General features: G+C 57.1%; 1 protein-coding gene across 2 annotated transcripts; it reads left to right on the top strand.

The window, feature by feature from the left end:
- The first annotated feature begins 1,012 nt into the window (after positions 1–1,012).
- DNMT3L (DNA methyltransferase 3 like) lies at positions 1,013–14,756 on the top strand. Of its 2 annotated transcripts, XM_044751047.2 has the most exons (10): positions 1,013–1,254; positions 1,544–1,588; positions 2,246–2,513; positions 3,324–3,495; positions 5,164–5,251; positions 6,474–6,562; positions 8,186–8,261; positions 8,939–9,078; positions 12,361–12,446; positions 14,450–14,756. In XM_044751047.2, the coding sequence occupies exons 1-10, from the start codon at positions 1,149–1,151 to the stop codon at positions 14,613–14,615; spliced, it is 1,236 nt and encodes a 411-aa protein (XP_044606982.1). In that variant the 5' UTR covers positions 1,013–1,148; the 3' UTR covers positions 14,616–14,756. The 2 variants fall into 2 exon arrangements, with proteins under 2 accessions (XP_044606982.1, XP_070345077.1); XM_070488976.1 differs by lacking the exons at positions 1,013–1,254; positions 1,544–1,588; positions 2,246–2,513 and having other exon boundaries at positions 3,271–3,591; positions 8,771–9,078.
- Positions 14,757–15,435: the final 679 nt, after the last annotated feature.

Genomic DNA, 15,435 nt, shown 5'->3' with positions numbered 1-15,435 from the left:
CCTCCACCCCCACCCTGGACGCCAACCCCCAGCTCCCGAAGCCCCCATGGAACTCCCTCCCCCTCCCCGTCCCTCTTGTCCCCTCCTCCCCGAGCCCCGCCTCCTCCCCAGCCCTGAATGCCCCGCCCCCACCCCACCCCTTCATCCCCCCACTAAATTCCCTAGCTCCTCACCCTGCCCTGAGCCCCACCCCAATCGCACCCCTCACTCAGAGCCCCTTCCCTGAGCCCCCTGGCCCCGCCCCCCAACCCTCCTCCGGCACTGAGCTCTTAACCACCCCCAGGGAGGGGGGAGGGCTCTTTTCCCCTCCTCCCCCCTCCCTGGACTCCCTAATGCCCGTCCCAGCGTAACCCCCCCACCCAGCATGACCCCCTAGGAGCTCCTCACCCTCCCACCCAACACCCCCCTCACAGGAAAGGCTTCCCTGGCCCCTCGTCCCGCCCCTCCCCGCCCCCGCACGTCACGTCAGGCGGGGACCCTGCGTGCCCCCCACCCAGTGTTCCTGAGCGGCCCACTCCCCTGGGCCCCCAGTCCTTCCACCTGACCCCCTTCCTGCAGGTTTCTGGAAGGCCCCTTCCCCTGGTTCCATGGCCCTCTCCTCCCCGGGGACCCTGAGCCTGGAGACCCTGGACAGCTGGGACCCTGACGTAGCCGGGCAGTTGGATGAGGAGCGGTGGCAGCCATCCTCTGAAATCGGTGAGGCCCTTTTTCCTCCTCCCCAGGCTCCTGCCTTTGAGGGTGTGGTCAATAGGGAGAGACCACAGGCTGGGGTCTGGGGACACTGCGGGAGGAGGGAACATGGGCATGGACACAGATGGAGGCAGGTGCATCGGTGGGCATTGGCCCCTCCACCCCTCTGAGGCCCCCTGCCCTCCCATTTGTGGGGAGTAGCCCACCTGAGCCAACAAGGTGGCAGGGGCCCTGAGCAAGGAGGGACAGGTCTCAGGGGACACACCAAGCCCCATCTCAAGGTTGGCACTCACCACCCATCTTCCTGCCCCTCGATCCGGGTTGGGAGGGGTGAGTGTCACCGTGGGAGGTGGGTGGTCTGCTCGTCCCTCATGCTGGGGACCAGGGGATCCTGGGCACAGGCTGACCAGTGATTTCCTGCCTGCTCATATGTGTCCTGTCTCCCGGTGGGGCGTCCCATGGCGGCTGCCCCAGTTCTGGACCTGGAGGAAGAGCCCAGCATGGACATCATCCTGGTGGACTCCAGCGAGCTGTCGTCCCCGCCTTCACCGGGGCCCTCCCGAGGTGGGGGCTCCTTCAAGTATTGGCCCCATCACTTAGGATGTCAACTCCAGGCCTGGGCAGTGGCTAGGGTTCCAGACTTCATTCCGATGCTCCGGCAGGGGTGGGAGGGCCCCACCCTGAGGCTTCCCCTCAAGCTCCATGTTTAACATGCCAGCAAAGGTGGAAGGGAAGGGGTGGCAGGGGTGCTCTAGCTCCCTTGACTTCAGAAGGTCAACCTGGGGTGCTCACTTCCTGGCCATGTTTAAATTAGAGGTAGGCAGAGGAAGCCACTTCTTATTTTCTTTTCCAGATCTTATTGAGTATGAAGTCAAGGTTAACCAGCGAGACATAGAAGGTGAGTGCTTGCATACTGGCCTCTGCTTAGGTGAAGCGGAAGGTCAGCCAGCTCGGGAAAGGCTTGCTGCAGCCTCACACCGTCGTCCATCCCCGCAGAAGGCAGTGGATGGGGCTGGAGGCCCTGCTCGTCTCTGTCCCCCAGCCCCAAGGCTCCTGAGGCTCCATCTAAAGTGTCCAGTTCCGTGTCTTCAGTGTATTCACAGAGTGCACCCAACACCACAGCCTGATTTTAGGACACTTCCATCACTCCAGAAAGAAATCCCATACCCATTACCGTCACTCCCCATCCCCTTCAACACTAGGCAACCTACGAGTCCACTTTCTTTCTCGATGGATTTGCCTCTTGGGGATCCCTTGCGTTTCCATATGCATTTTAGGATCAGTTTGTCAATTTCTGCAAACAAAAGCCGGCTTGCATTTTGAGCGGGATCTGTAGACCACTCTGGCAGGCGCGCCATTTCAACACCATTCGATGTCCCGATCCATGAACATGGGATACCTTTCCATTTGTTTAGATCGTCTTTAATTTCTTTCAACGATGTTTTGCAGTTTTCCGTGTACGGGTCTTGCGCTACTTTTGTTAAATTTATTCCTAAGTCTGTCACTCTTGTTTGATGGCATCCTGACACACATTGCACCTTGGATGTCCCCTTAGACATGTGCATCTGCTGTGGAAGTTTCCAGGTGCACACACAGCACCCTCTGTTTGAGGGAGGGATGTGCACTGCCTGCAAGGTAAGCAGGGAGGTGCGGGGTGGCTCCCCGAGGCTGGAGCAGAGGAGGTGCCAGCCCGCCTCTGCCCTCCCCAAGGACAAGTTCCTCAGCTGTCTCTTCTTGTATGACGACGACGGGAACCAGTCCTACTGCTCCATCTGCTGCTCCGGAGAGACGCTGCTCATCTGCGAAAACCCAGACTGCACCCGGTGAGGCGAGGGGCCCGGGGTGGGGGTCGGGGGTGAGAGTCTGAGGAGTCACTGCCCATGAGCCTAGGAAACTCCCATGATTCTCAGCCACGCATCCTGAGTGTGGAGGGATTTCCCCACAAAAAGATAAATTTCTCCAAAGCTTTCCGTTTCCAACTCAAATTCTCCATTTGGTGACAAAAGACTTGCATTTCCAATTTTTCTTTCATTATTATTATCACCAAGACATGACTGTTCCCTCTATGGTTACGTAGGGCAGGGACGGAAACCCCACATCCCCGGGTGCCCTGCTGGTCACAGCAGGGGACAGGCAGGGGCGTGTGGGTTCCCTGTTACATGCCAATGTGAGCTCCATCTGTAGTCCCCTCCCTCTGCCCTTCTGGACTGTCCTTGTATTTACAGCTCCTCCTCCCACCCCAATTCTCCCCCCTCTGTCAGCTGGAGCTCCTTCACTTGGTTTGCTGGGAGAACTGACCGGTTTCTGCAGGCTCCGACGTTTGGGGGCTGCTTTGAAATCTGTCATTGTCCTTAAATCCCCTGCTGTTTTCTGCAGACCACTCTGTTCCTGTGGCTCTAGGTGCCTAAGAGGGACCGTTCCCCATTCCCCGGGGCCACAGCCTCGCCTTGCATGGGCTGCAGAGACCACAGGGCCACCCTTGTCTTTGCCTTGAGCCCGAACGTGCTTCGATCGATGGCTCCAAAGCAAGGACCAGGCTCTCCTCTGCCCGCAGACCGACATACCAACTAAGATTTCACCTGACGCCTGAGGGAATGTCATGTCAGTCCCTGTGGTTTTCTGTTTGACTCTAGCTGCTACTGTTTCGAGTGTGTTGACACCTTGGTCAGCCCCGGGACCTCAGAGAAAGTTCAAGCCATGAGTAACTGGGTGTGCTTCCTGTGCCTGCCTTTCCCACGCAGTGGGCTGCTGCAGAGGAGGAGGAAGTGGCGGGGTTGGCTGAAGGCCTTCTACGACCAGGAGGCGGTAAGAAGCCGCTCAGCTTGGGGCAGAAGGATGCGCAGCGGCCCTCACTTGGTTGGTTTTCTCTGGTTACTAGTTGCAAAGTGCCCATCTGCTCTGGTAGGTAGTGAAGTCAGAGGCTTTTAAGCGAACGGGCTTTTCTCGTTTTCCTCTTTGATAGCAGGCTCCACGAGGCAGTCTATTTTTTAAGAATCCCTTTAGCATGGCGGTTTTGTTTCTTCCAAGCCTTGGAATGAGGCGTCTGTAGTGGGTGGGAGAGGGGCTCAGCCGAGGTGGGCTTCTGAGTCCAGCAAATGGGAGCAGACACCGGGCCGGGGCACAGACACGGGACCTCTCGAGGGTCCAGGAGCCACGGGCTAGGCAGGAGCTGTGGCCTCATCGAAGTGGGTTGAACTGTGTCCCCCGAAGGACATGGCCAAGTCCTAACCCCTGCTACCTGGGACCGTGACATCTTTTGGAAATCGGATCTTTGCCGATCTCAGGATCTCAAGATGAGCTCATCCTGGATAAGGGCAGCCTGAAACACAGACCTCCGTGACAAAGGATGAGGCTTTATGGTGTTCTTTGGAAAACGAGGCCTGTGAACACCTTCTAGAGCCTTCTTTCAGACACATTGAGTGGCAGAAGCCTTTCTGTCTCAGTGTAGAAAGACGCCATGCTGGCAAGTTGCAGGAGGATTTTCACTCAGAAAGAAAACAGAGTTGAGACTCAGAAATGTCCTTAATGCTGGCCCGGTGCTGGAGCACAGCAGACAGAGAACAAGGACACGCATCCCAGTGTCTGTCAGAGCTGCGCCCGTGCTGGGACCAGCCCCACCCTCCTCTCCCGCTCACCTCCTCCAGGCAGCCCAGGACTGCCTGCCTGCCCCAGGCTCACAGCTCGCTCACTCACTGCCTATGCTGGGTGCTGTCGCATCTGCTAGAGCCCCCGTGCAGGCAGACCCCTGCTCAGGCCTGGACCCCTGCAGTCGGAGACCCCACGCCCTGCTTGCCAGTGGCCAGAGACCCCCGAAGTGCAACCTCCTGGGGGGAGAGGAGGCTCTGGGGGTGCTTGTTTGACAAATGAATCAACCGAGCCTCTGTCCTAGAAGACAAGACAGGTATTATCCACCGGCCTCCCCACGACCTTTGTCCTCAGCGTGCCTCCTTGGTGGCTGAACTTGGGGTGCTGGCGTGCTGGCTGGCTCTTGGCCCAGCAGGTCTCAGTCCTCAGCCTGGGAAAGCCCTCACGCTGGCAGCTTTTGGGGGGCCGGAAGCGTGGGGCCCACCTTCAGAGCCCCCGGTGGGGAAGGAGAGGAACAGGGTGAATCCCACTGCTGTGCGTATTCTGGGTCCCCCAGATTGAGACTCTAGCCAAGAGATACAAAGCAAGTGTCTCCTCTGGGATCCGGATCTCCCTTCAGTCCCGCACCTGCCTCTCCCCTGCTGGGTTGGGGGGAGGGGGGTGGTCAGGTGGGAGACCTCAGCCTGGGGGGCGGACGGAGTCTTCGTGGGGGCCCGAGGGGAGGGGTAGTGTGGTCAGGGTGGGGCAGCCGACCCTGGCAGGTGTGTCTCAGGTGTGTCCCGGTTCATCCAGGAGAAACGCCTCCGCTGGGCCAGAAGGAAGGTTCCCTGTGACTGACGGGCTCTGTAACCACGTAGTTGTCAGAATGTCCTTTTTTTTCTTTAATAGGAGAGTCCCCTTGAGATGTATAAAACTGTGCCTGTGTGGAAGAGAGAGCCAGTGCGGGTGCTGTCCCTTTTTGGTGACATCAAGAAAGGTGAGTGCAGTGATGTCCAGAGGACTCACGCTGGAGGGTGAGCCTGCCCAGAGCCAGACCCACAGAGGATCCGATGTGTGTGTGTGTGGGCAGTGGGGCAGAATGTCCTCGCTGTCTCGCTCGCTGAGCGTCTGGGGCTGAGGGCCGAGAACGACATGCCTGTCATTTTCGGGAGGCAGGGGGTGGGTGCAGTTGCGCTGGGCCGCCCTCCTGCAGAAGAGAGGCCTTGGGGGAAAATGTGAGAAGGAAGCAGGATGGCGGGTGTGAAATGTGGTTGATGAGGCCACCAGGCCAGGTCTCTGCCTAGGACGGCAGACCAGACCAGGCCTTGTGCACGGCCACCAAAAGCCAAAGTCCAGTTCAGATACCTCCACACGCCTGACCGCCTTGCAGGGTGGCCCTGAGCCCTCCTTCTCCTCCCAAATCTTGGCTCACCCAGGCCGGCCACGCGCTGCATTCCAGCCTTGCCTGAGTGTCCCGCCCCTTCTGGACCCTGCGCTCACTCCCAGCTGTGGGCGCCTTTGGAAATCCTGTGGATTCTTCTGGGCCCAGCAGCCGCAAGAAGAATCCATGAGAACGCTCCTTAGTCTCTGGCCAAATGGACTCTGGGGATCCGCCCCACTTCCGGCACTGTGCAGCATGCTCGCTGTGGTGTCACAGTGGCCTCACAGGAGCCCATGTCACAGACGTGGGGCCTGAGACACCCACAGAGCGCGTGGGGCTTGCCAAGTTGCTGCCGGGGGTGCTGAAGGGACCCAGGAGTCACTGCCTGCGGCCGCCCAGCCTTCACCTGCCTGCCCAGAAGGTGCATCCCGTCCTCCGCCTCGTAAGGTCCTCTCTGGGCTCCTCTTCCTGTCCCCAGGCTGCAGAGTCTCTGAGGCCAGTGCAGGGCTTCTACAGCCCACACCCGTGTCACACAGCCTGGCCGGGTGACATCAGCGTGAACTCCACCACCAGGCAGATTTCCTCAACCGGAGCACGCTGCCGCAGCCCAGGAAGGCCTGGTTTTGCAACCAGTGTCTTGACTTTGTAAAATCGCTTCTCAGTGCAGTTTGCTTATGACGCAACACACGTCCTCATCGTTGGTCCGGGCGTGTCGTTAGGAAGATAAAGTTTGTTCTTGGGTGACGGGAGAGCTTTATGATCAGTCGTTGGCCTTGTGATTCCGTATGGGGTCAAAGTCAACGCTAGCCCTTCTGTGTCCTTGCTTCTGCCCATCCAGAGCTGACGAGTTTGGGCTTTCTGGAAAACGGCTCTGACCCGGGCCGACTGAAACATTTGGACGATGTCACCAATACAGTGAGGAGGGACGTAAGTACAGCTCGAGTGCTCCAGACGCCGCGGTGAGAGCAGAGACCCGTCAGGGGACGCCGTGGGCTGTGGGAGGAGGCTGAGGAGGGGCAGCTGACGCCACACAGCTCTGTCCCAAGCCAGGGCCGATGTGGGGGTCTCGTGGGAATTAGCACCTGCTGGCACAGTTGCTGGTAGTCACCCCGCAGTGGGAGAGGTGACAGGGGCATTTTCATGGCCCCCATGCTGCCCACAGCCCAGAGCAGAGTGAGAGGCCAAATCCCCTGGCCGACATGTTGAAGTCCAAGGGGCAGTCCCACCACGTGTGGATGGTGCTGCCCAGGAAGGGGTCAGCCCCCACAGTCCTCTCAAGGAAAAGCGCTGAGTCTTGAACTAAACATCCGCTGATGAAACATCCTCTGGACACTGCGACAGAATGTTCTGGCTCCCTCGAAGGCTGCTTCCTGCTGCCCTGGACAGTGACCTTGGAGGAAGTGCCTAAAAATGACTCACCAGCACCAGCTTGGCCATGGAAGAGGGCCGGGAAGCCTTCTCCTGGGGGCCGCCGGGCAGGGTACCCTGGTCTCTCCCGCCAGCACTGGCACACAGCCTCTCGCACTAGCAGAGAAAGGATTCAAGCCCATCGTCCTGGGGGCCCGACAACGACGGGCAGAGGGGCTGGGGGGCTTGGAGGGCTGGCCGTTGAAGGGGCAGCAACAAGGAAAAGGCCAACATGGGGGTCCGCTCTGTCACCCCCAACCCCTCCTACTGGCCAGGGCCTCACAGTTCTGCTCCCGGTCTGGCCAGGGAGCCCATGTCTGAGGAGCTAGCCCTCCTCTCTGGTGGTCATCCAGCTCCATCCAGGGGGGGTCCCCTACCCTGAGGCCCAGGATAGGTCTCCTTGTGGGGGAGGGTGCCCCTCACACGGCCTCGAACCCCACACCCCTTGAACTTCATCACCATGGGCCTCCCCCGAGACGCCATGTCTCACCCCCGACCCCTTCAGACGCCCCACAATGGAACATTGCTGGAGCCCGCACGCCTGCCCCAGGCCCTCGGGGCGGGAGTCCTCCCTCACAGGGTGGGACGTTCGAGGCACACGATGGTGACATGAGTCCCACACATGTGGCTGGGCTGCAGGAACGTATCGGACGCAGAGGGGATCTCCCTGGACGTCCAGGGGTGACCGTCTGATGGAGCTGCTGTGTGGGTGCCGTTGGGGCTCGATGGGGAAGAATGTGGCCAAGCTGTTAACTTCCAGCTGCCACGGTCATGTCAGGGCACTTCTTGTATTTTCCAGCAACACACAAAATCCGTGAGGACCCTCTGGGGCCGGTGTGTCAACCCTCCTCTAAGGGCACCACCTGGCGCAGAGGAATCCTCTGATCCCCAGTGCTCTGTGAGGGCCGGCTGCTCCTCAGATGACCAGAGCCAGGCTCTGTGCGTCCCCGGGGCTGGTGGTGACCAAGAAACCACAGTGTCAGGTCCAACCCATTGGGCTTCACTGCCTCCCCTGCGCCCGAGACTCTGCGGGGCAGAGCGGGTCAGCTTTGTCGTGAACCTTGTGGTCAGACGCACGAGGTGCCTTCGGCCCTTTTGTGACCGCCCAGCCCTCATGAGCCTCCGGTGCCCCTGGCCCTGCAGGTGGAAGAATGGGGCCCGTTCGACCTCGTGTACGGCTCCACGCCGCCCCTCGGCCACGCCTGTGACCATCCTCCCGGTAAGAGACCTCGGTCTGCTCAAACCCCTGGCCCTTGTGTCCCTCCCACCCTCTTCATTGCCACTCTAGCCCTCCTCAGGGAGGGCAGAAAGAGCAAATTGTCTGCATTTTTAAAAATAGCTTCATTGATGTACAGCTGACTCACATAAATTGTCCGCATTCAGCGTGTGTACTTGGTGGGTTGGGACATGCATATCCCCCGGGAAGCAATGGAGAAAGTGAGTGTTTCCACCCTCCCCGGAGGCTGCCTCGCGCCCTCTGATCCTCCCCACGCGCCCCCGGCAGCCTCTGACATGTGCTTGGTGTCTCCGGAGCACGTCTGTTTCCTTGGAATGGAATTATTTACGGAAGAAAGTGGCATGTGCTCTTTGCCAGCTGGCTTCTCTCGAACTTGCATTGTTTTAACGGCTTCTGTCCCTTCTTGACACCAGGGCGCACTGGGTGAGGCTGGGGTCTGTGCTTGGGGTGACGTCAGCCCTGTGCCCTTGAGACCCATTTGCTGTTGGCAGGAGCAGAAGCACCCTGGGGAGCAGGCGGATGCCTGGGGTCCGGGCCAGCCACTCTGGAGCCAAGCCTTCCGTGGTCCCCCTGCCCCCACCAGTGCCCCTCAGCCCTGCCCTTGGGCCCCGTGTCCGTGTGCCCGGCAGAACCCAGACCCACCCAGACGCCCTCCCCAGGGTGGTACCTGTTCCAGTTCCACCGTGTGCTTCAGTACGCGAGGCCCAGGCCGGGCAGCCCGCAGGCCTTCTTCTGGATGTTTGTGGACAACCTGGTGCTGACCGAGGATGACCGGGCCGTAGCCACTCGCTTCCTGGAGGTGCGTGCAGGGGCTGCCGTCCCGGGGGTGCTGGCCAGGCCGGGGCCTCCCCGAGGGACGCTTGGGTGTCTTCAGGGGTGGCACAGCTTGGATCCCGCCGCTGAGGCCTGGGCTTTCAGAGCTCACAGGGCTGTAAGGCAGAGACTGTGGCCTGCCTAGCGGCCTGGAGGCCGTCCCTTCCGTGCCTCTCACATCTTCAGGATACCGCCTCCTCTCTCCCTACCCCGCCCCGCCCCCCCATCTACTCGCAGGCACACATGCACAGGTGTGCACACTCACACTACAATACACAGTCACACACTCACAAAGACGTATGCACACGCATACATACATTGCACACGAGTCACTAACACACCACACACACACAGAATCACACACACACTCACACGCTCACACGCTCACACCACGCTCTCCGTGTGTCTGAATCCTGATCATTTGAGCAGCCACTTCTGGACTCAGCAATGGGTCCGTCCAGGCTGACCAGGCCGGGGTCCCGCCCCGCTCCCCTCACACACACAGGACAGCCCTGGCTGGGCCTGGTGTGCCCTCCTCTCGAGACATCTCCCCCACGTTTCGAAGTTTAGAAACTTACAGCAGAAAGTCCCCTCGCCGGCCTGACCCCACCTGTCCCCACGCCCTAGTCTTCAGTGTCTCCGTTACCGCCAGGTTCCTTTACACAAATACGAGCAAATCTACCTACGCTGCCGCCTGCTGCCGCCTCTTTGTCACTTAACAATCGCCTTGCTTTGCAAAAGTACCTTCCTCATTCTTAATTTGTTTCTTTCATTTTGTGCAGTTTTCATTGGTACAGACATAAAATAACGTCTTTGACCTGTTCCCTGGGGATGGATGCCGGGGTTGTTTCTGATCTTTTGCTCTTACAAACAACACTACGATGAGGGAGCGTGTGTGGGACCACCTGTGGGATCGGTTCCAGTGGTGAGACTGCCAGATCAAAGGGTAAATGACGGGTCACTTGCCCAGGTGTTGCCCACCTGCCCTGGGCAGGGCCCAGGCTGGTCCACAGTCCTGCCAGCAGGGGATGGACGAGGAGCCCTTTCCTGCCTCATCAGCAGAGGGTCCCGAGCTCTCTTGTACGATTCATGTTAGGGTCATTCCCAAGTCCCACCTTTGTTTTCCCTCGGATGGCAATTGGGATCTTCCATTTTATCATCTAACTGGTTTTGATTTGTGTACACGAAACTCTTGATTTCTACACATTGGTTTTGCTCCTGCTGTCTCACGGGACTACTTTCTGGATTATGCTAGTTTTCTTTTGATTGAATTAGACTTGCTGTGTGTTTGAGCAGATCGTCTGCAAATACTGACAGTCCTTTCATTCTGATTTTACACCTGGGACATCCTTACCATGTTCCTCATGGTGCTGCAACGTCTTGGACAGTGTTGAATCCTGGTAGCGACAGGCATGCCTGTGTTGTTCTGACCTTCATGGGAATGTTTCCAGAATTTCCCTATGACCCTGAGGCTGGCATGGAGGTTGAGGTTGATATATTTCACTATGTTAAGGAAGTTTCCAGAAGTTTCCCTCAATTTCCTTTTTTTTTTCTTTTTTGAGCAATTTCATCAAGAATAACTGTTGGATTTTGTCAAATGTTGCTTCTGATGTCTGTTTAGATAATTAGATCATTTTCCTCTTTAGGTCTATTAATAGGATATAATACACTAATAGATTTCCTATTAATGAACCATCCTTGCATTCCTGGAAAAAACCCCTTAGTCGTGGTGAATGGCTCTTTTAACGTATTGCTGAATTCTGGTGAACAGCATTTCATCTAGGATTTTTGCTTTGACAAGCACGAGAGAGGCTGGTCTGTAGTTTCTTTGTTTTGTGCGATCTTTGTTGGGCTCAGATATCCGTGTTAAACTGGCTTCACAAAAATAATTGAAAAATTGACAGAATTCTCCTGTGAAACTGTCTGGATTGGTGGTTGTTGCTGTTGTTTTAAAAGAGGAGTAGCTCTTCTGTGGAAATGGCTGTCTTAAGACCTTCTATCTTTTCTGAGATTAACTTGGTAAGTTATGTTTTCCTAGCATGTCATCCATTTACTTATAGCTATGGAAATCACTTTCACAGAGTTGAGCAAAGTGGCCTCATGGTTCTTCTTTCTTCTGTGTCTGGGGTTATTTCTCCTTCTTAGAAATCTGGAATTTTAAAAATACCAGCATGTCGTCACATAGCAGCCAGGACCAGGTTTGTAAGCTGCGCTATTTATAAAAACAAAAATTCATGAATAAGTTATTGTGGGTCCAACCAAAAAGCTCGATTTGCAAACCTAGGCGTCAGTCATCCACACACTCGGAGGACAACAGAAATGCTGACTTCTGATCGTTTTGTGCACACGTTTCATAGATCAAACTTTACCCCAAATCAGAAGTAGGCAAAAAAGGGAACTTCTCATATTTTCTGTGACTGCTCCTGTCTTGCTGTGGAACCTTGCTCCTGCTGCTGGCAGGGAAGAATTGAGACCTGCCACATATAGGTACTGTCTCTCCAGGCTCTGGCAGCTGACGGTACAGCCGGTGTGAGCCTCTCCCTGCAGCAAGGTGCCCGGACACAGGAGGAGGCTATGTGTCCAGGGAGGTGGGGCTCGGGAATGGTCCACATGGCCATTCTGCTGGCCACCCGAGTCCAGGAAGGTGGAGTCAAGGCCACCTTGTGCTGGGTATCAGGGACCAAGTGGCCTCTTGCCTCAGTTTCTCCTCCATGCCTCTCTCCCTCCTGTAGCTTCCCCTCCCTATGTGGGAGAGTCCATCTCGCCTTCCTCCTGCTCCTCCCCCATCCTTCCAGAGCCTTCTAGGGAGACTGTGACCCCAGGATTCCAGGCAGCCTGCTTGGCTCCTGATGGGCACCGTGAAACTGGCACTTTAGAAAACTCCTCTTCTGCCAGCAAAGCCTCTTACCTCCCTGACAAGACTCGTCTTGGCTCAGTGACCAAGACCTGCTTCATCCTTGTGGACTCCACCTCTGTGCTGGAGCGGCTGGGGACTCCCTGGGCCACGTGACCTGTGGGAACGCAAATCTACCGGTTACAAGTCTAAAAATAATATCTTGGATTTTTTTCCTTCCTAAGGTGATTTATAAGAAAAACGATGTGACTTGTAAGCAATGTCAACTGGGAGACATTGTCAGTCTGAAAGGCTGTTGACCGTATTCTGAGGCCAGATGTGGTTCCCACAGTGGCTGAGGCCTGCGGGCACAGTGGGGGGGCAGACGTCATTGTGCAGGCGACCTAATCCACAGCCGATATTTCCGTGTCTCAGACTGACCCGGTGACCATCCAGGACGTCTGTGGCAGAGCTGTCCGGAACGCCGTGCATGTGTGGAGCAACATCCCGGCCGTGAAAAGGTATTTCCTGTGTGTTCTAGTCCTTTGGGAGTTTGGAGGGACCCTGGCTCAGCGTCAGGTTTGCCAAAGAAACAGAAGCCAGAGAGAAGGGGGAGTTTTCTAGACAGCCACGCCTAGAGCAGCCTCTGTGCCCAGGTCGGGGGCTGTGTCCGGTGGGCCTTCAGGCCACCTGGAAAATTCTGGACACGCTCAAGGTCTGGAATGCCCCCTTCCACTTTGGGGACCTGCTCCCAGCTTTTGGCACCAATGCCATCTGAGGTTCTCATCTCAGGACAAACTCCTAGACGTGTGCTGCGTGGCCACATGCGCCCTGGCCCTGCTACCCATCCCTGGCCCTCCCAGGGCACCTGCCTCACCAGACACACAACAGACAGTCACACATCTGCTCACACGCCCACTCTCACACTTTCACACACCCACACCCAGGCACACTCATTCACATGCTCATACAAGCCCATGAACACTCACTCTTACTCACACACGTGATGCACTTTCGGTCCCTCAAACACGCCATGCCTTGGGCCTTCACGCATTCCCCTCCTCTGCCACCGGAACATCCTCATGACTGTTCATTCTCATGAACATTCTCTCCGCCTCACCCCCCTCCACCCCACAGCCCCTGGTCCGGCCAACCCCGCTCCTCCAGGCAGCCTTTCTGCTCCTGGGACAGCTGCCCTCGCTCTCTTGTCTTCATTCAAACACTGTCCCCCCAGAGCCCTCGAGGAGATGGCCACCTCCCGCCCCTGCCCCCCCACAGCATCTGGCATGTGCCCTTGTGTTGAACTGATGCTGACGGCATCTTCTGGGACAGCTAAGTCATGTCTCCCCCTCCTGACAGTGACTTTCTGGAAAGTCCTTCCCATCCACCTCCCAACTCCAGCCTTCTCCCGGCTGGCAGCGTGGCGTGAGCCCCCCACCGCACCTGCCAAGGCCAGGGTTTGGGTTTAGGTGGAGCTAAATTGCAGCAGCTTTCCAGAATGTTTCCTTTTCGGAAGCCTGAGAGTCATCCGCCTTCTGTGTGCATCCCCCCTCCCCCCCACCCCCTCGTTCCCCTCCTCCCCGCTTCACCCTCTTGAGGAAGGTGCACGGGGAGCGGGTGGGCGGGCAGGCGCCTCCTTCCCAGAAGCGAAGCTGGAAGCCGCTTTTTCTCAAGGGCGTTTTCCCTTCCGGCTGGGCTCCTGTTGTCTCAGCAGTGTGGAGGGGGACCTACACTCGCGGAAAGTAGGGGTCATTCATCGCCAGCAGCCGCCCGACGGCACGGTCAGCCTCGGAAGGTCGAGCTGCCCGGGAACTCACCGGGAGAGTTCCTGGAGGGGCCCTGCAGTTCTGGCACCTCATTTATAAGCTGAGACACGTTCCCCGACTCCAGGGAGGTGCCAGGGAGCAGGAGAAGCGGGTGCCGGGGGCCACGTCCTTGAAGCCTCCTCCCCACGGGTCACATCAAATTGCAGGCTGGGGCCATGTTCTCCCCACCCACCTGTCCCACAGGCAGGGCCTCCGCACAGGCAGCCACAGGACCCTGGGGCTGGGCCTAGCACCGTGTCGGGGCTTGGGTACAGCAGAATGCCTCAGAACAACGTGCAATGGGGTTTGCCAGCCTTGGCCCGCAGAGTCCCGCCCTTTCCTCTGCGTGGGTTTGCTCCATGATGGTTTCTTCACACTGAAAGTGGGACCCACCCACCTGGGCCAAGGGTCTGTCCCGGGCGACCCTCTCTGCCCCCAACTGCCCTGCCTGCCTCTCCCAGGACTGGCTCCTCCAGGGAGGAGGCGGGAGGCGTGGGGGCCATCTGGTTCCCTGCTGCCCAGGACAAGCTTGTCATTCCACCAATGGGCAAATGGGAGATGGGTGGGGGGTGCTTATCTCAGAGACCTCGGGATAATCTAGCGAGACTGGCACCAGCTGGCCTTCCCCGTGGGAGCCGCCTCCCCGCCCACCGTCCTCCCTGGACCCTGGGGAGCCCAAGAGTGCTCGGTTAGTAATGAGCCCCCTTCTCTCCCCACAGCAGGCACTCGGCCCTGTTTTCCCAGGAGGAATCATTCCTGCGGGCTCAGGACAGGCAGAGAGCAAAGCCCCCCGCCCGGGGGCCAGCCAAGCTGGTGAAGAATTGTTTTCTCCCCCTGAGAGAATATTTCAAGTATTTTTCAACAGAATTCACTTCCTCTTTGTAAATGAGTCATTATACCTTGAAAAAAAAAAAAAAAGACTTTTCCTAGAACAAAGATAACTTTCCTTATATTGTTTCTTTTTTCCTCTTTAAATTATTATTTTATCTGCTTGACTGTGGATTTTCCATGGTTGCCACAGACCCATCTTCCTTTTGGGTCTGGAGACCAGGGCCCTGACCCACCACACCCTTTGCGGGACGGGGGGACATACCCCACGTCTAACCAGAGACGAGATCCCGATGTTACACAGCACAGTGTGCTGCTGAAAAGTTTGTGTGTGCCACTTGAGAAGTTAAAAATATATTTATGATGATGAGTTACTGGTCATTTTTTGGTGGTGTTATGTATAACACAGTCTTTATTTTCCTCTCTGGGACATGGGGGTGCCCGGGAGGACAACGAGCAGGTCACGTTCTTATAAGTGCTTGTTACATGTGCTCCCTTTGGACACGCAGCTGATGCTGTCACACGACTGCCATTTGCTGTGATCGTCAAAACCACTCGCCCTGATTATACCACACGAAACATCCCAGACCTTGTCGAAGCGTAGACTGCCGAACTTGGAAAGCGGGGAGAATGGACTGAATAGATGGCACAGAGACCAAGACCAGACCCACTTGCGAACCGTGCAGGCTTTTTGTCCTTCTTAACCCAGACGGACCCGCTTGCAGAAAGCAGGATTCTGCTCCCCCCGGGCTCCTAGGAGGATAAACCCAACGGAGAGCATTGAGTTGAGCTGGCTTCAAATCACATGTAGTGAATCCTAAAGGGTTCTTTCCAGATTAGCCAGAAAACCCCCAAAAGGGATCTAGACTACGTAAAC

Source organism: Equus asinus, chromosome 18 (genome assembly GCF_041296235.1).
Source record: "Equus asinus isolate D_3611 breed Donkey chromosome 18, EquAss-T2T_v2, whole genome shotgun sequence".
NCBI lineage: Eukaryota > Metazoa > Chordata > Mammalia > Perissodactyla > Equidae > Equus > Equus asinus.
The sequence above is the reverse complement of the archived record's forward strand: the minus strand, read 5'-3'. Positions and strand labels throughout refer to the sequence as shown.